Source organism: the organism of the source record quoted next, assembly GCF_019968985.1.
Source record: "MAG: Porospora cf. gigantea B chromosome Unknown PgB_NODE_14_length_79105_cov_124.187, whole genome shotgun sequence".
Classification (NCBI taxonomy): domain Eukaryota; phylum Apicomplexa; class Conoidasida; order Eugregarinorida; family Porosporidae; genus Porospora; species Porospora cf. gigantea B.
Genome location: NW_027178685.1, coordinates 19,972 through 36,878, shown reverse-complemented (window position 1 = coordinate 36,878; position 16,907 = coordinate 19,972). Strand labels below are relative to the sequence as shown.

At 55.4% G+C, this 16,907-nt stretch overlaps 12 protein-coding genes across 20 annotated transcripts; 6 read left to right on the top strand and 6 right to left on the bottom strand.

Moving 5' to 3' along the window:
- Positions 1 to 75: 75 nt before the first annotated feature.
- Positions 76 to 654, bottom strand: KVP17_003609 (uncharacterized protein; the record flags this gene model as incomplete). Its single annotated transcript, XM_068521119.1, has 1 exon — positions 76 to 654. The coding sequence occupies one exon, from the start codon at positions 652 to 654 to the stop codon at positions 76 to 78; it is 579 nt and encodes a 192-aa protein (XP_068378451.1).
- A 140-nt stretch (positions 655 to 794) lies between these two features.
- On the bottom strand, positions 795 to 4,769 carry KVP17_003613 (uncharacterized protein; the record flags this gene model as incomplete). Its single annotated transcript, XM_068521127.1, has 2 exons — positions 795 to 3,594; positions 3,634 to 4,769. 2 exons carry the CDS (start codon positions 4,767 to 4,769, stop codon positions 795 to 797), a joined length of 3,936 nt encoding a protein of 1,311 aa, XP_068378458.1.
- Positions 4,770 to 4,786: 17 nt separating this feature from the next.
- KVP17_003612 (uncharacterized protein) lies at positions 4,787 to 5,008 on the top strand (the record flags this gene model as incomplete). Its single annotated transcript, XM_068521125.1, has 1 exon — positions 4,787 to 5,008. One exon carries the CDS (start codon positions 4,787 to 4,789, stop codon positions 5,006 to 5,008), a length of 222 nt encoding a protein of 73 aa, XP_068378457.1.
- A 62-nt stretch (positions 5,009 to 5,070) lies between these two features.
- KVP17_003637 (uncharacterized protein) lies at positions 5,071 to 5,349 on the bottom strand (the record flags this gene model as incomplete). The annotated part of the gene is made up of 1 exon (XM_068521179.1): positions 5,071 to 5,349. The coding sequence occupies one exon, from the start codon at positions 5,347 to 5,349 to the stop codon at positions 5,071 to 5,073; it is 279 nt and encodes a 92-aa protein (XP_068378508.1).
- A 305-nt stretch (positions 5,350 to 5,654) lies between these two features.
- On the top strand, positions 5,655 to 8,790 carry KVP17_003617 (uncharacterized protein; the record flags this gene model as incomplete). Of its 4 annotated transcripts, XM_068521142.1 has the most annotated exons (4): positions 5,655 to 7,381; positions 7,411 to 7,535; positions 7,566 to 8,153; positions 8,183 to 8,790. In XM_068521142.1, the coding sequence occupies 4 exons, from the start codon at positions 5,655 to 5,657 to the stop codon at positions 8,788 to 8,790; spliced, it is 3,048 nt and encodes a 1,015-aa protein (XP_068378473.1). The 4 variants fall into 4 exon arrangements, with proteins under 4 accessions (XP_068378473.1, XP_068378472.1, XP_068378471.1 ...); XM_068521141.1 differs by lacking the exons at positions 7,566 to 8,153; positions 8,183 to 8,790 and having other exon boundaries at positions 5,655 to 7,427; XM_068521140.1 differs by lacking the exons at positions 5,655 to 7,381; positions 7,411 to 7,535 and having other exon boundaries at positions 7,700 to 8,194.
- A 73-nt stretch (positions 8,791 to 8,863) lies between these two features.
- On the top strand, positions 8,864 to 10,996 carry KVP17_003611 (uncharacterized protein; the record flags this gene model as incomplete). Of its 3 annotated transcripts, XM_068521122.1 has the most annotated exons (4): positions 8,864 to 9,771; positions 9,802 to 10,261; positions 10,359 to 10,395; positions 10,425 to 10,996. In XM_068521122.1, 4 exons carry the CDS (start codon positions 8,864 to 8,866, stop codon positions 10,994 to 10,996), a joined length of 1,977 nt encoding a protein of 658 aa, XP_068378454.1. The 3 variants fall into 3 exon arrangements, with proteins under 3 accessions (XP_068378454.1, XP_068378456.1, XP_068378455.1); XM_068521124.1 differs by lacking the exons at positions 9,802 to 10,261; positions 10,359 to 10,395; positions 10,425 to 10,996 and having other exon boundaries at positions 8,864 to 9,775; XM_068521123.1 differs by lacking the exons at positions 8,864 to 9,771; positions 9,802 to 10,261; positions 10,359 to 10,395 and having other exon boundaries at positions 10,451 to 10,996.
- An 11-nt stretch (positions 10,997 to 11,007) lies between these two features.
- On the bottom strand, positions 11,008 to 11,424 carry KVP17_003638 (uncharacterized protein; the record flags this gene model as incomplete). The annotated part of the gene is made up of 1 exon (XM_068521180.1): positions 11,008 to 11,424. One exon carries the CDS (start codon positions 11,422 to 11,424, stop codon positions 11,008 to 11,010), a length of 417 nt encoding a protein of 138 aa, XP_068378509.1.
- Positions 11,425 to 12,192: 768 nt separating this feature from the next.
- Positions 12,193 to 13,134, top strand: KVP17_003642 (uncharacterized protein; the record flags this gene model as incomplete). The annotated part of the gene is made up of 1 exon (XM_068521186.1): positions 12,193 to 13,134. One exon carries the CDS (start codon positions 12,193 to 12,195, stop codon positions 13,132 to 13,134), a length of 942 nt encoding a protein of 313 aa, XP_068378515.1.
- A 17-nt stretch (positions 13,135 to 13,151) lies between these two features.
- KVP17_003614 (uncharacterized protein) lies at positions 13,152 to 13,511 on the bottom strand (the record flags this gene model as incomplete). The annotated part of the gene is made up of 1 exon (XM_068521128.1): positions 13,152 to 13,511. One exon carries the CDS (start codon positions 13,509 to 13,511, stop codon positions 13,152 to 13,154), a length of 360 nt encoding a protein of 119 aa, XP_068378459.1.
- Positions 13,512 to 13,528: 17 nt separating this feature from the next.
- KVP17_003607 (uncharacterized protein) lies at positions 13,529 to 14,608 on the top strand (the record flags this gene model as incomplete). 2 transcript variants are annotated; one of them, XM_068521116.1, is made up of 1 exon in its annotated part: positions 13,529 to 14,608. In XM_068521116.1, the coding sequence occupies one exon, from the start codon at positions 13,529 to 13,531 to the stop codon at positions 14,606 to 14,608; it is 1,080 nt and encodes a 359-aa protein (XP_068378448.1). The 2 variants fall into 2 exon arrangements, with proteins under 2 accessions (XP_068378448.1, XP_068378447.1); XM_068521115.1 differs by having other exon boundaries at positions 13,580 to 14,608.
- A 31-nt stretch (positions 14,609 to 14,639) lies between these two features.
- Positions 14,640 to 15,905, bottom strand: KVP17_003608 (uncharacterized protein; the record flags this gene model as incomplete). Of its 2 annotated transcripts, XM_068521117.1 has the most annotated exons (3): positions 14,640 to 14,672; positions 14,743 to 15,496; positions 15,526 to 15,905. In XM_068521117.1, 3 exons carry the CDS (start codon positions 15,903 to 15,905, stop codon positions 14,640 to 14,642), a joined length of 1,167 nt encoding a protein of 388 aa, XP_068378449.1. The 2 variants fall into 2 exon arrangements, with proteins under 2 accessions (XP_068378449.1, XP_068378450.1); XM_068521118.1 differs by lacking the exon at positions 14,640 to 14,672 and having other exon boundaries at positions 15,489 to 15,905.
- A 141-nt stretch (positions 15,906 to 16,046) lies between these two features.
- On the top strand, positions 16,047 to 16,390 carry KVP17_003629 (uncharacterized protein; the record flags this gene model as incomplete). 2 transcript variants are annotated; one of them, XM_068521167.1, is made up of 2 exons in its annotated part: positions 16,047 to 16,080; positions 16,107 to 16,390. In XM_068521167.1, 2 exons carry the CDS (start codon positions 16,047 to 16,049, stop codon positions 16,388 to 16,390), a joined length of 318 nt encoding a protein of 105 aa, XP_068378497.1. The 2 variants fall into 2 exon arrangements, with proteins under 2 accessions (XP_068378497.1, XP_068378498.1); XM_068521168.1 differs by lacking the exon at positions 16,047 to 16,080 and having other exon boundaries at positions 16,109 to 16,390.
- Between the last annotated feature and the right edge of the window lie 517 nt (positions 16,391 to 16,907).

Here is a 16,907-nt window from a genome sequence, read left to right as displayed (position 1 = left end):
CGGGAAGCGCTCGAGACTCGACGGAGACCCGACGCATAGATCCTGTGCGACCGGTAATCACCACGTGCTTCCGCTTCATGGCTGTGTATACACAGCCTCCGTGTAGCGCAAGTGGTATAGCCATGAATCGGTGTCGGGTGAGTAGCGTGTTAAGGATGATCTGGTGCACGTTATCTCGAAGATAGAGAGCACACCTACTGTCGTTTGATCCTTGGTGGGGAGGAGCTGATAGAAGGTGCCCGCCGGCCCAAGGTCGCGATGCACCTCCCCCGTAGAGGCCATAATCTCCACCCCGATGTCCACATGTATTGCCAACCCCTTACGCAGCTGCACTATGGCAGAAGACGCCTGAAGCATTACCTCGGGGATGGTTGTCAAAGGGTTTTCTGGAACAGCTGAAGGGGCTTCGGGAGGCTTGACGGGCGCGTTGTCCGTACCGTCTTTCTCGAGGCTCCGCAACAACAGATTAGCCATCCGTGCCTGTAGCTTCAAGACCAGTGGGCTCTCGTCTTGGTTTGAAGGGTCTTCTTCGTGCGTAACATCAGGTCGGCTGTCTTCGCTGTCCAAGCGCTCCAGAGGAGTGGGATCGTCGCTATCACGCCTGCCTGGCGTCCGACATTCGCTCTCGGAGAGACTAGCATCACTGTGTGACATTGAGACACCGCTCACATTTCTGGCTCCTCCAACGCGTCTGACTTTTTGTGAAGCCTGCCCAACACGCCTGCCCAGCCCCCCTCTAACGGAGAGTTGTCCTCGTCTTTCTCATGGGGTCTCATCCTAAATTTGAAGTTTCATTAGCTCATTATGTGACTCAGATCGGGTTTTATACGCTTGTTCGAGTTCTCGATCTCCAAATTCGGAAGTGTTCTCTTCCGAGTTCGCAGGTACTGCTCTGTAAGCCTAGACAGCTCCACGCGCTGGTCCGCACGGCAGTTTGCAAACGTTGCCTGGAAAACAGCGCGGTCACGACGAAGAACTCGAATAAGGGCGGCCCAGTTTCCACGGAACACCTTCAAGACCTCCTCCCACGTCTCGCTCTCGCTCTTTAGTGTCATCGGCGCCCACCTCGGGTCGAGCGGTGGAGGGGTGGTATGGCGGTTTGCTCCGTGTGACTTCAGGTGCATTGTTTTCTGGATCACAGAGACCAATGCCACGGAAGCGAATTGCGACGAGACTTTCGTACTGCGGAAGTCGCTTAACAGGGACGACATTATCCTGTTGGCGAGTCCCACTGCAGTTAGCCCACAGCCTGCTGTTGGTGCAGTCAGAGCGCATTGTAGGACGCGTCGAAACACGGCACAAAGACGTGGCAAATGCGAAGACCAAAGTGATTCCACTGCCTGGGAAGCTAATGGACTCTCGACCTCAATGCCAAGACGGATGGTGGCCATCACTGCTGTTTTGCAGAGCTCCAAGCTAGCCACACACAGGAATCCTGACACTGAGGCGCCACCCTGAGATTGAGTCTCGAACACCTCTAGAGCGTCTGCGGCAGCAGCGACCAGTAGCGCACTTGTCCGACTGCCAATGGAGGCGCCGCGGGTAGCTCCGCTCGCGCTAACAACTGCGCTGCGAGCCACGTTGTACAGAAGTCGCGTAGCCGAGATCGTCAGCGTGGAGAGCAGCGTGAAGGCGTAGGCGTCGGCCTCAGAGGGGGCAAGGTCTCGCCGCCGTTCCGCAGAAACACGGAAGGCCACCCGAAGTAGAGACATGATGGATTCCACTACGGCGTCGTCAGATTCCTGACAGAACAGGGGCTTCAAAAGCGTGCGGATGGCGTCGTAATGGGAGAGCACCTCCGTCAGCAGCCATAAGTCAGCCAGGACATCCGTTAGGCGATCTCCTCCGTTGGCATGCTCAAACAGAGAGGTCAGATAAGCTGCCTCTGTCACAAATACGGCGGTTGCAGCATCAGGGGGGAACTTGGGGTTGAGCGTGAGAGCAAGAGTGTCATCGGGCCTCTTAACCAGCTCAGCACAGTGCTGGCGCATGGCCCTTACCATCACTCTGGCGGCCAGCGAAGCGTCGCGGCTGTCCAGCAGGCTGCAATAGAGGCGCGCGCACTCCAGTGAACACCACGTCTTCAACGGTCGTTTGAGGGTTTTCAAGGTTTGCAAATCAGTTGGCTGCAGTGCAAGAACGCGCAACAGCACCCTGAGCTTTGGCTCCGAATCGATGAAAGGTATTAGGTTGGGGCTCCACGTGATCTTGGCCAAAGCTGAGCTGCCCGCCCCGCTGACGCCCTTCTTAGCCAAGAGATCCGACAACAGCTCGGCGCCCTCTTCTGATTCCAGCGACAGCTCCGTACCCTGAAGACATCCCACACGCTTCACGACAGCGGCAGCCAGGCGAGGATCGGCGTCCATCACGAACAACAGGTCGAGTGCGTCCGCCCCCGTAACCACCACCCGCTTACACAGCGTCCGCCGTGCCCTCACAGCCAGAGGAATCGTCCTGGAGTCGTTCAGCATCGCTCGTAGCAGCTTCAGCGCGGTGACGCCGTCCTTCAGCTCTCCAATCCACTCCAGAGCAGCCTGCAGCGTCTCCTCCGAAAGATTCCGCAACACGCGAGGACCGCACCTGCGCGCAAGCAGCTGAGCGACGTCTTCCTCGACAGTCAGCAGCCGGATCCACACCTTATCGGCCACCGAGGGCCTCGAAAGCAGGCTGTCCAGTGCATGATTCCTTCGGGCTGGATTCGCCATCGCAAAGCTGACACCGGTTTTCACCAGCCAACCCAGGTTCGTCGAGGAAGGAACTGAGTCCACGATGAGGCCGAAATTGTTAACGAGTTCAGAAGGGATTTTGGCAGCATTAGCCTTGAGAGCAGCCACCACAGCTTCCGATACAGGCTGCAATCTTCTGCAGGATGCTTGCAAAATCGCCAGCGCCAGACCCACCTTCAAGTCGGCATCTTCCTCCCCCAGCTTACGTAGCATTTTCTCCAGCGGAGCCAAAGACGGTAGTTTTGCGTGGTTTAGCTGGTGTATCTCCTCATGCAGCTCGAACCAGCAGAGAGTGACCATGGCAGTGGAACGGCTGGGTTTGAGCCCTTTGGTAATCTGGGTCAGAGGTTCCAACAGCAGCTGGAACGCTGAAACGCTTGTATCATTGACGACCAGCTCGGAGACCAAATGAGCCAGTATGCACAATGGCCCGTCCCCCTGCGTGGCAGAGGCCCAGAGGGCGCACTGCTGCACCACTCTGGCCGCTTGAGAGGGCGAGCCTTGCCTCGCAAGCTCACAGAAAGCGGCGACCACAGGGGGCGCAAGTACTACAGCGTCCGATAGCTGCGTCAAGACGCCAAAAAGTGAGTCCTGGGCGTTGAGGCGGCCGAGAGTGGTTATCACGGATGCTAGACATGCCAAACCCGCCTTCGACGGGCTCACCGCCAGCTCCTGCACGACTAAGGTCAGCAGCTTCTGGGCGCAAGCGGGCTGCAGCTCTACGACAGTGACGACGCCAGCCCATAATAGCTCTTTGGTGTGCTTGGTGGTCACACAGAGCTGCGAGGAAACTTGCTCCGCAAAGCGTGATACCAGACGAAACTGAAAACTTGTCGGATTCCTGTCAACAAACGACCACTTCAACACTCTGTGACTCCATGAGGCAAATTGTATAGAGAATACTTACAGGTTCCAAAGGTTGAGCTTATGTAAAGTGCCCATGAGAGGGTCGGAGGTCACCATCTCAAGAAGGGACAGGAAAATGATGTGGATGGCGGAGCGGTAGGACATCCCCGCCGACTGTTCCAAGCGGGAAATCTCGGGTAGCCTCTCTAACACGTCAGTCTCTCGACCTTGGAGAACGGAGGCGGAATGGGTGCTTATGATCTGGAAAGCGGAGGCCTCCAAGTGGTGAAGGAACCTGAGCGCTCCTACTTGAAGGTCATGAGGGGTCAACGGAGACGAAAACTCAGGCGAGAAGACATTGGCAAAAGCTTCCACAACTGGAGAGAACAAGCGTGAAGAGGGTCGGCTGGCGGTCAGCGGATCTGCCGCGAAGGGAACGAACTGCTCCGAGAAAGTTTGGTGAGTGAGCCCAGTCACGAAGGGCAGGACTTGTGACACGTCGGAGACGCGGGCGCCTCGGGATTCGAAGACAACAGAGGCCAGGCGTCGAAATACAGGATGCTCGTCAGACCGGCCATAGAATGCCAGAATCAAGGCGAAGAACTCAGGCTGGAGCAGCACTTGCGCAGTTTTCACCCGCTGGTCTCCTAGGCACCAGACGAGTTCCGTGTGAAACAGCTCTAGAAAGTTGCAGCCGATTCGCTGTAGCTGGAATTCCATTCGTTTTTGCTCCGGTGCCATGGCTTCATCAGACTCGCGCTTCCGAGTACACCGTTCCACGACTACCGATATCGCGCGTCCAGTAGTGGTACGGAGTTGGTGTATCGGCAGCTGAAGACTCACCTGACGTGTCTGAGTCCGAATCATCGCCTGAAGACACCGCTGAATGCACTCCAAATGCTCCTCAGCTCCAGCAGTCATCTCCAGTCCCAGAACGAAGGAGTCTAAGATGAGCCCAATGCATATGTAATCCAAGAGGGTAGCATGACTCGACGGCAGTAGCTCCAATACCTCCGCCAATGCCATCAACTCTGCAATGTTGTAGTTGCGTGCATGCTGCTTCTGACCAAACCAGTGACGGGCCAGAGTGGCCACGGTCTCCGCCGCTTGCTCCGACTCGCGAACTTTGGAAAAGAAATCTCGGACCTCGGCTTCGCTCCTCTGAGCTACAGGCCGCTCCGCTATCCAGGTCGACATCTAATTCCCGATTTCTGATGATCATCCCTATTCGCTGCTTCTCTTGCGGGAAGGTCGTCGGACAGCTATGGGAGCCCTGGCTCGAGCTCCTCCACTCAGACGTGACGGAAGGCGAAGCTCTGGATCGCTTAGGCCTGAAGCGGTACTGCTGCCGGCGAATGCTGCTAACGCACGTCGACTTGATTGAGAAGCTACTGGCTTACAACATCTACGAGAAGCGTGACGCGGCAATGGCATGACGTTGCGATCTCCTGACACCAACATCGAGAGCGCGACCTGGCAATGACGTTACTGTTCCTGATCACGAAACATGCTTCTCAGGTATCCTGATTAAATGCTTCAACGGGTACAGCGCTTTCCACAGCGTTCGGCGCTTCTTCTTCTCAGCAGCGCCTGCATGCAGCTCGAACGACGTTGCATTCGCCTCATCGTAGTTTGGATCGTGTCCAGTGAGCAGTCTTCGGATTCGCTGTGGTTGGGGGCTTTCACAGTGTCGTACGTTGGAAAAGCAGATCATTGAAGTGGAGGTGCACCTCTCTAGTAAGTGCAGAGGCAAGGGCGGTACGTAGGGCGGAGGCATACTCAAGATACCAACAATATTAATTCGTTTCCTGTTTACTTCTGAGTGGACGAGCCTTGGAGAGGAACGGGTCTGGTGGGAAAGGTACCATAAGTGGTAAAGGAAGGGAGGAAAGACTACGAAACGTATCTTCAATCAATGTGTTGATTGTTTCTGAAACGTAGTTGTCTCCACCTGAGTCACTACGCTAACAGTAGCGCTAGTTCTCAGTACCGACCACCTGAGTCACTACGCTAACAGTAACGCTTGTTCTCAGTACCGACCACTGATGCGGTCTTTGTCACTAAATTTCCCTCAATTACTGCATGACCGCCTCTTCTGAGTTTGTCAAGGCCCGCGACGAGGCTTCTGTCGCACGGGCTAACGTTATGGCGTACATACTACAAAACGAACTGCAAAGGGACGAGCTTGACCTCAACGAGGATTGCGCAGAGGCCTCGGTTTTCAAAGTACTGGGTCGTCTGACCTTCGCCCAACCAGAAACTACCAACGTTTTTGGCACCTTAACTACGCTGAGTGGCGGAGGCTTGAAGTGGGCGGAAACGGCGTGGGGCGTTTGTCACTCGGATGGAATCGAGGAGGACATTCGCCTAAGGAAGGACTGGCGTGTGCTATGTCATAGCCATCCCCTGCCGGAACTGCGCGATAGGGTCAGCGCCATAAGCGTCGTCATTCTGGATACCGCCTCGCTGATTTTCGAGTGCCCTTCGGTGTTCGAATCGGCCCCTGATACATCCCCCCTGGCACCTCAATCCGCTGCCATTCTCGGCGACTGGCTCAAGAGCGGAGTTAGGACTGAGTTTCTGCATCGCGTGCTGGATCGCCTCTCACCAGCAACATTGTTGGCACTGGTGGAGGAATGTGCCAGGCTGGTGTATTACGCATTACCTCTGCATTATTTCGGCGAAGCTCGGACCCCATTAGTCCGCGTGTTGCAACACCTGTGCAGCCACAAAGAAACGGCGTATCTACTTACGATGACGAACTCTTTGTTCAGTCCCGAGAACGACTTTGTAGCCGACGTCGTCTCTAAAGGACGGGGCAACGGATTTTTGTACGAGTTCCACACGATACTAGGTCGCTTAATGGCTCCCACACCGCTGGATTTTCAGATCTTACCCAGCAACATACAATCTCGTGGAGTCTTACAGCGATATTTTGTCGGGCACACGATACCTCCTCAGGCGATACGGCAACAGCTTCTAGCTGTTGACATGAGCTTAGCTGCTTCCCGTGAGGCGTCCATAGGAATTGTCAAGGCTCTTTGCAAGTCGCCAGGGCGAGGCGAGGTGATTACCTGGTTCGCACAGGCGCTGCAGGCTAATAGTTCGAAAGCGACACTGCAAGGGGCCCACGTGGCGCAGATGATGTCGGAAATCACCGTGCCGGGAATGGCGCTGCTGTCGGCGCGAACGCAGGGCGTTTCAACTGCGGGCTTCGGCATCGAGGTCACCGCGGTCTTGTTGGGGCTTTGCGCGCCCATAAATCACTCCATGTTTCCGTCATTGGAGCCTCTGATGCCGTGTAGATCTGGCGACGCGATGATTGGTGATCGACTGTTGGGGAAGTTGACCGATTCCAACGCGATTCTGGGCATAGAGGCCTACCGGGAGGCTTGCGCCAAGGTCACCGACAAGGAGGCCTGGAATGGCAAGTTCGCTGCCGAGGTGTTCTGGCTCACCTGCATGGCCATACACTGCGTCTTGGCCCCGGCAGTCAAGGAGTACGAGCAGCTCATCGAGAACTTCGTTCAGCCGATGAATGACCAGGAGAAGGCCCGTAAGGCCGTAGCCCAGTTATGCTGCTGGAACTCTGCTCTGTTCGAGCGGAACTTCCTGGTGAACTTCCGTTCGTTTTGCCACTTACTGTCTGCATATCTCGCCCATTGTGTCTACTGCTATGACGAACAAGGCAAGTTGCGGAATGATAGGTGGTCTCTCTTTGTCGAGAACGACTTCGACGTTCACCGGTTATTCGATCTGGGGCTTGACCAGCACGATTCTCCGCCACAGCTGGCAGCCTTTCCCGCTGAGTACGTCGAAACAGGGTCCGGTCATTCAGTGTACTGGAGTCTCTGATGGGAGTCGTGTCAACATTCACCCTTCTGTCATTAGACGCGCCTTTATTTCCTCCTGATATCTTCGTCGACGTCAGACCGCTAGCCACCCTTGCGACGTTTTTTCTTAGTAGGCCTTCCTGGTGCCACTTCCATACAGATTCGCCCCTCTCCCCACATCTGACATTTTCGTTAGGTGCCAGTCCGCTTCTACACTTTACCATAGCTCATGGAGGCGCAACTTCTCCAGCAGGTCGCGCGGTGAGGCAAGCAGTTCTGACGGACCCCATTTGTATGCGCCACCTGCTCCCGGGGATTGTTCGAGGGTTCGTGGAAGCTCAAAAATCGGGCTACTACGCCCGCATAGAACACCGACTCCTGTACATTCAGCTGTTCAACGAGCTCATCTCACTGAAGCCCTACCAAGACAGCCTCCATAGCATCGCCGAAGACGCCGCCTTCGGAGACCTGTTCCCTCGATTCATTCACCACTTCGTATCCAACTTGGCTTGGGTCACAGAGGAAGGTCTTAGTCACCTGACGGAAATTAAAAACCGACTGCAGCGCGGCGAGGCGATCGACTCCACGGAGGTGCCTGCCGGCCACGAAGACGACGACACCAACGTGGAGGCGATGCCGATGGTGAAGCTTGTGGGGATCTGCAAGTCCCTCAACAAAGCGGGGCAGCTCTCCATGAAGGTCTACACGTCGCTGGCCTCCGTGTCTAGTCGGCACATAATCCCTAACGGTGAGCGTGTCAGCTGCATGCTAATACAGAAATCCTCTTGAACGAGTGCATCCTGAACCTCAACGTCGTGCTGGACAATCTTCTGGGTCCGAAATGCCTTCAGTTGAAAATACAGAACATGCAGCGCTTCGAGTTTGACCCGCGCGCCTTGCTTGCCTCAACGGTCACCACCTACCTCATATATGAGCAGTGTGCACGTGACATGGGTATGGTGGATCGGTTTCTGAGTGAAATCGTTGATGAGGAGCGCTACTTCTCCATACAAACCTTTATGAAGGCGGTGAACATTGTGCAGCGTGAAGGCCTCATGTCCGACGCCGAGGTCACCCGCATGGCTGACTTCGTGACTACGCTGGAGACCGCGCTCCGCGAAAAAGAGAGCGAAGCGCATCGCATGCAAGCATTGGCTGGTTCGATTCCAGACCACTTCATGGACCCCATTATGGGAGACCTGATGGTGGATCCGGTAAAGCTTCCCACTTCGGGACACGTAGTCGATCGCAAGCACATCGAAAGGCACCTCATGAGTGAGTCCTTTGACCCGTACAACCGGATGGCGCTGACCAAGGAGGACCTCATTCCTGTGCCTGAGCTGAAGACGGAAATCGAGCAATGGAAACGTGATCACCTGGCGTAGGTGCCGAAGACCGCATGAATTCCTTGGAGCAGAATTGCGTGCTGACATTTGTTCATGTACATTTTGAGGTTTAATGCTCAGCGTGTTGGATTTCCTCTGCGACCCCCAAGTGCAGCGACTGACGCCAGGCGCTGTCCTGCAGGCTGGAGTGTGTGATCTGTGCTGCAACCTTAAGTCGAGGTGCGAGTGCCAACTCCAACCTCCTGCGCCTCGCCGACGAGGGTCGCTGGTGAGCACGCAGCAAAGGCCCGACCTTACACCAGCCTCTGAGCCGGCGACTCCGGTATCTACAAGGCCTGTTTCGGGGGCACACACGCCTGAGCGCCTTGCCGAAGAGAGTCGTTTGCGTCCGGCACTCAGTATGCTTTTCGGTAAACCTGGTCAAGCCGTGGCGACTTCCGCAGACACGCTAGAGGCCTTGGCGGATGAGTGGTGCTCCGCGGAGCACCATGACCCCAGCCCCGCAACTCCTCATGACGTGCCTGAGGTCTGCCAAGCCGTCAGGAATCTCACGGAATCGAGACGCCACGTTCTCCTATCTGGCTGGGGCGCCAAGAAGGCCTACGGTGCTGCCCTCAGCGAGTTCCTCTCGGTCAGAGGCTCGGACGTGTACGAAACTGACTGGAGATTCGTGCGGCCACAGCGTACGCTGTGCGGGCTGGTGCAGTTTCTGCGAGTGATCTCGATGAGCGGCTCCAACCAGCAAAACCCAGAAGAGGTGGCGTCGCTGAAAAGCTTGACGGATTTGGTCAGACGGGAAGTGGCAGAGGTCACTCACGCCCTCTGGATTCACCACTGCTTCGGAAACGGCGTGCTTGAAAGGTGGCCTGAGTTGCGAGATTTACTGGCGATTACCAGTCAGCGGGTGTTTAATGTGTTCGTTACTGAAGATCTGGACCCGAGACTGCTGTTGGTCAACCTTCCTGACTGTGTAAGCTTAGGAATATACCACATCCCTTTGAATACGCACATGCCATATGGGTAAGACCGTAAGGGTTCGGGATATGTTAGCGATACCTTCGTACGATGCGATCAGCAGTCGAGAATAGTCCCCTTCGTGGAGCGCTTCTTCTCAGCAAAAGCTGACACACCTGCGATTGCCCGCGGAGACGTCGTAGTGGCTGTGAATGCCCTGCCTCCAAACGTTAGGAAAACTTTTGAAGATTTCGTGTACCTGTGGAGTCGAGATTACCACTTCAAGCGTCTCACCGGCTCGAGAGAGAAGCCAAAGGTTGAGAAAGAAGAGCTCACGCGCTTGGTTCAATTGCGAGTTATATCCATGACGCTGCTGACGCTACACCAGGTTCTAGCCGAGTTACTGAGTCACGGGATAGTGAAAGACGCCACAAACCACCTACATTTTGAATACGACGCATCTGTCTTGGAGGGCTCACAGTGGCAACCCAAAGTGGACAAGGGCCGTGAAGAAGCCGAAGCCCTTTTTGCCGCCGCTGGTGCCGGGGAAAAGAAGGTGAGATCAAGAAGGTGACGCCAAAGAGCGTCCAATGTGTATCTTTCCATATGTATAACTTGTGGCGTCGAAACTGTCATGCTATTGCCCAAAATAGTGTGCGTGTGCAGATTCGCCGATGTCCAATACAGCAGGTAACACCGCAGCCTATTCAGTGACGCAGCTGATGAGGGGGCACTACCGCCGCCCATGCATGACCAAGACTTCACGACAAGGTTGCCAGGCTATCCGGATCACTGCACGAGTCCATTCCGCCTAGGCGGTCCCGCCACAGTTATGCCCCGTGCGGGGCGCCCGGGCTACGACTACACCACCCTGGAAGGGTTGATGCACGACACCCCGTATCAAGACTCTCTCTACCAGCCTGTATGCCCCAATGGTATGTACAAGTACGCGAACGGCTGGGTCTCCTACCCTTACGGGATCCCCGCTGATCTAGCTCCAGTAATGCGGAAGGCGGCTAGCAAGAACACCGTGGTCTCGTCAATCATCCCGCAAATGAGCACGTTCGGAACCTGGGAGATGAAAGCAACCGAAGCGAGTCTTAGCAGCGAGCTGTCGGTGACCCCAGATGCCAAGGAGGCCGCGAAGCCCTCGCCTCCTGTGTTCGACCCCGCCTCTGATAAGGTGACCGTGTCGGTGTCGGCTGGTGACCCTGTCACGCCGGTTCATCTGCCGCCGCTGGTCGTCGAGCCGCAGAGACCTCGCTTTGGCAAGTTTCGTTGGTTTGCCTGATTGTCCGAAATTCATGAACAAACTTTGATACACGTGTCCCATACAAACCCAACGCCTTCGACAGTGCCAGGCAGGTCGCACGGAACGGTGGACAAGTCGCGCATCAGGTCCTGACTCGTCAGTACCACGCTTACGGCCAACTGACAGGTGTCATCTTCGATGTCGCTATCCGATCGCAACACAAATTTGAATTCCCCGCGACCTACGAATTGCCCCCCGTGTAGGAAGCAGAAGACAGTGCAACCACCTGTACCCGCCGCCTGCAGAACCACTCCCTCGTCTCGGATGGCCTCGCTTAGCGCCGCTAAGGCTACCTGCCCAAGGAGGGTGCGGCTGAGAGCGTGAGCCAGCACAGCGGCATGCGCTGCAGCAGCGCCACTGGGCGCCTCCGGAATGCACATGCGATGCCGAGCGACGCAATCCTCCATGAGGCGATCGTAGTTGTCGGGACATGCTGCCGTTCGCAGGACCCTGGTGACTCGCCTTCGAGAGTTCTGCCGTTCACACTGACGGATTCGCGTGCGTAATCCTTCCGGTTCTGTATCAGGTCCAGGACAAAACTCGAATGCAGCTGACACCGCCTCCGCTCAGCCACATCCTGTGTCAGCACCACAGGGACCACGTTCCACGGCTTTTCAGTCAAGAGCTCGTGTCGGGACCGCGGGACCAAGTTTGGGTAACGCGAAGGGCGGACCAGATTGAACCTGGGTAATAGTAGCTCCGCGCTGCGGTTGGCGGTGAGCTGCGTCTGGGCTTCCGTCACGGCAACTGCCATACGAACTTGAGCAGTGAGTAACGACTGGTAAGTAGAGGCTAGCTGCTTGAGAGTTAACTGTTGGCCTTCACCTTGGATTCGACCATGCGACTCTGAAGACTCACATCACACTTTGACCGACGGACAGTACACGCCTCTGCTGTTAAGGGATCGCGTCCCCTTACCACAAGGGCACTCCCCAAGGTGACGATGAACTCTTGAGGAAATATTCATCATTATGTACTTGTTCTCCTCGAAGATTCTCCTGACCGAGGCCTCAGCAGTGGACTGCACGTTCCAATCACGCCCTAGGTTCCCACGGGGGCAGATATGATTGTTTATCGCGACGTGCGGCCGCGGGGAGTATCTACGGTATCTGTACCCATTAGCTAGTATGTATACCCTAAATGGGCATGCCGCTCTGGAGAAATTCAATTCCTGAATGCCCGCGGTGAAGAGAAATCTGCCTACTCCCGAGGAGGCTGCCGCAGACCACCCCAGCTGCAGCACGGAAAGGCAGGTCCTGTTGTCGCCAATTCCTCTGGTAGATTACTCCGGCGCAGATCCTGGCAGCATCGTCTTGCCGTCCATGACCGTTGCACAGCTGTGTGGTCTGTTGCAGATGCCTTACTTACAGGAGCTGGTGAGGGCGGTGATTCCCACCATTGGCAATCCCCGAGCACTGTGGGAAGACCAGAAGCTCTCTCTGTTCGACATGGTAGAACTCCAATTTCGAATTGTAGGCGGTGACCACTCCTTCCTGCGAATCTTAGGAGTTAACGCGGGAATCACGCTATTCAATCTACATCGTGCTTTCTGCACGTCTTTGGGATTCCCTGAGGATGCCTTCGAACAACCTTTCCACTACTGGCACTTCCCCGGCGCACCTGTCATCTACGCCAACGGAACGGATTTCAAGCGGCACTCCAAGTCCCTTGGCAACGTCGCCACGGACAAAACAGCAGTGCTCAACTCGTTTATAGGCCCTAACTCCACTTCCTTTTACTACGACCTCGACGACGCACGCTTCGAGGTACGAGTCACGGACGTGATCGCGCAGCAGACGGTGCAAGCAGACCTCGTTTGGGTGCCGCGAGTTACGGAGGGGTCCGTGGGAGAGGCCCCGCTCCTCCTGGGCCAGGAGCCTGACGACTTTATCATAGATCGTGTCAACCTTATGTTGAATGAAGGTCGGTTTGGCCGAAACATGGCTACTTCCAGGCGGACGAAAAGGAAGCGTACTGAAAACCTAGACATGGACGACAAGCTGCGGCTGTTACGACAGCCCATCTCTCAGTTTTTTCAGCATCGCACAGACTACAAGAAAAGGAAGTCCCCTGGAAGCCCCGACTGCAAGACTGCTACAAGTGATGGCGAAGCTTAAAGTCCGTTGAACATATATCACATCTCGAAGTCCCTCATTTGTCCTAAGTGCTGGGTCATCATCTTCAACGGGTTGCTTTGCAAGCCGTTTCGGAGCACCTCTGAGTAGTGGTGCATCTCTTGCTGTACCGTCTCAGCACGCTGCTTGGCGGTGAGCCGCTTCGTGGGCTTCTTGGGCGAGCTCACAGACTGGGGTGCGGCGGGAGCCAGCACATTCTCATCCTTCTGCTGCAGAAAACGCCTGAAGTCGAGTTTCTTCAGGATCATCTCTTTTCGCTTTCGCCTCTTGCGCTGGTTGTGGGTGAGGCTCTCGGGCTTCGCGATGTCCTTAGAGACGGGTTTCGCCTTGGCGGTCTTGAGTCTTCCAGCTTTGGCCATCCAAATTCCTATTTGCTATGCAGCTGTCCCCTGTGAGGACCATTGATGCTGGAAGCCCTGTGCTTGACATGGCGTTCCATCCGTCTCGAAACCTGGTGTCTCTCTCTCTGGTTAACGGTCGCTTGGACGTTTGGGATGTGCAGGGGTTTGAGGAGATCAAACGTGCCACCTTTGACGTTCACAGCGATTTCCCTGTCCGTAGGGTCCTCTGGTCTAACGATGGCCAGCGGCTTGTCACGAGCGACAAGCTTGGACGAGTGGCTGTAGTTGACGCGGATACTGGTGCTGTGTCATGTGCCATAGAGGCAGTGGGCAGCCCAGACTGCAACTGCGGAGTTAGTGCTTTGGCGTTTCTCAACCCTAGTGTCCTCGTCACCGGAGACGACATGGGCCTGGTGCGGGGCTGGGATTTGAGGATGTCAGCCCCAGGCCCTGACAACCACGCCATCGAATTTTGGGAGAACGAAGACACCATCCACGAGATTCTAACCAAGGGAGACCATGTTATATGCGGCAGTGGAGAGTACCTCGAGGTTTTCGACGTGAAGGCTGCCGCAGATCCACTCGTGGCGATGAGTGACGAATGTGAAGAGGACTTGGTAGCCATGACTTTCGCCCATCAGGAAAACAAAATCCTCACGTCGCTCTTCAGCAGCGGCGACGTCGCAATCTGGGACTATGATGATTTTGGTTACTTCCGCAGCAAGGTTACTGGCCACCCAGACACCGTCAATGCGATGGCCATGTACAACCAGGGCACGGTGCTCACCGGTTGCGGTGATGGCCGCCTCCGGGTGGCCAGCGTGAGGCCAACCGGTATCTGTGGGACTATAGCCACCCACTGTCGCGTGGATAATGACAGCGGCACCGCCAGCGGAATCAACTGCCTCCAGCTGACGCCACAGAAGGACTTTGCGGTGACAGCCGCAGATGACAACTGCGTCAAGTTCTGGGACTTGGACGTCGTTGACAGCATGGTGCACGTCTACGAATCGCGTAAAAGCAAGAATGAGGAAGTTTTGCTGGACGATGATGACCTGAAGCAGTTAGACATGCAACAGGGCAACTTTTTCGCTGACCTGGAGACCGACTTCTAGGTGTAATGTCGTGTAAAGCTCTTCCATGGACTCATAGTTTTGTTCTTTTGGGAACGCGGATAGCCTGCTTTGATTTCGTTAGGGTCGTTGCGTAATTGCAGTCGATGCCACCGGAAAGCATCCGCACGCCCCACGTCGAATAGGTGTTGTACAGTATCGTCCTCTGCGAAGTCCAGCGCGCACTTCAAAAGCTCGGAAATGGTTAACCCCATGGTTGGAAGGTCCGGGTGGGCCAGCTCAGAACGGTCTTGCTGGTCAGCACCCTCGTCAGTCATTGTCAACAATGGGTGCTCCAGAGGCGCTAGGTAGTTCATGATCCGTGATGAGGATCCCGGGAACTGATCACCATCCTCACAATGAGCCGATTCGTGATGAGGTCGCTGTAACAACTCTTTTAATTGCTCGTGTGTTGGACATGGTTTCCTTGACAAATACGCTCTGAAGTCGTCAACCTCTTGTTGGGTTAAACTCTGATCGCATTTAGAGAGGTCCGGACTGATAGCGTCTCCAACAGCGTGTTTGAGCTTCACTCGCGTAGCGGGAAAGGGCAGAACGAATATGTCTTTCGCCGCACCCGTTGGTGGACATCCGAAGTACTTTCTAGGAACCGCGAAATATCCATCCACGGCAGCGCGACCGCGACACCTCACTGTAGGCCACGAGGCGAAGTAGAAGGGAATGTTGCACGACGCGCAAAGACAGTCCAACAAGTCCTCCTCATTCTTGAATCGACTGACGAAACGCCCCCGCGGGTAAGGTAATATGGACGTGTATGATACTGTGGCAGGCGCTGGCCTATCGTTGTAGGCGGCGATATGCTCATCCTCAATAATATCCATGAACTGGTTGCGAAGCACGTCAATTAGACGGCCAGCTGCTCCTAATTTTCTGTGTGATCCGCCGCAAGCAACACCCACTCGATATTTCTCTCCACCTCATAAATCGCGTACATGCCGACCGAAGCCAGCTCCAGTCCGCAGCCCGCGAGGACTGTGCAGAGCGCGCCTGCGCTCGCTCCGGCAATGGGCACCTCGTCGGTCAGCACGCCCACCTCTTGCAGGTAGCACGCAACGCCCAGGTGGTACGGCAGCAGCAGCCCTGCAGGGCTGAAACTAAACCCTGTGGAAGCTTCGAACGGGGCCATGCTGTCGTGGCTTGCTTGAAAACTGGAAACTATCTCAGAAATTGTGTTTGCTAGAATGTGGCGGGTCTCGTTCCAGGTGTCAGCCACCCACAGGTTGTCAGTAAGCCAGGTGTCAGGCATGCTGCCCACATTACTGGAGGAGCTGTCGGACATCAGTTAATTAGAGTAAAAGTGCCACTCGCCCAACTACGATCGTTCAGGCACTGCGAAAGTGCGCCGCCCTTCGACGACATCATACCCGTAAGCCAAGCTCGGCACGGCTGCAGGCTGTCTGCACATTTCGTCTCTCTCATCATGGTCACTGCCATCTGTGGCATCGTTGTGCTCAGTGGGTGGGCGGTTGTGGTGACACAGACATGATCGCTCTGAACGTAGTGGAGGACCTCCCTATGGAGTTCACCTGCGAGTCCCTGGTCAACATTATTCCCGTGCTGGATCAGTGTGGCGAGTACCTATACGAGGTGCAGATGTGTGACTGGTGCGCCGTCTCCCGTCTGCTGTGCATTATTGGCGGGGTGACTGGTGTCATTACGGGATCATTCTTTTGTTTTGCGCCCTTTTACACAGACGATCAGTTCTCGATGATAGTGGAGGAGGATCTCGTAAAGGTGATGCACGGCAAGCCCATCTACGAGTGAACAAATTGGCAAATATGGCGCAAGTTTTGTGGTCGCTACAGGAGAGTGTGCCGTGCTCCGCCCAGCGGGCACAAGAAGTCGTCAAGGACTGTAGTAAACGTTTTAGGAAACGCTGCATGCGGAAGTACGCCGCAGGCCATGAAACGCAGGTCGGTGAACAGCTGGCGAAAATTCTTCATAGCCTTGAAGAAGACAACGTGAACAAACACCTCCAGCTGGCCACCGTTGAGGGAATGGTACAGATTCTACCATGCCAGTTCCAAGCCCCTGACCGAGCAACCGAATTGCATCTCTCTCTGTTCCTTCACAAGCTCATTCCTGAACTTAGCGGCATATGGTTAGCACACAGCGACATTGTCATACTAGACTCGGCTGGATACGGGTCTGAGGCAGAACAGACTGGATGTGTCGTTGTGGGAATCCGAGTCAAGGTTCTGCTTTTTAGACCTGCACCATCAGAGATGCTCGTAGGTGTCGTGACCTCCGTGGGTGAGACGAGTGTATCTCTGCTCGTGTT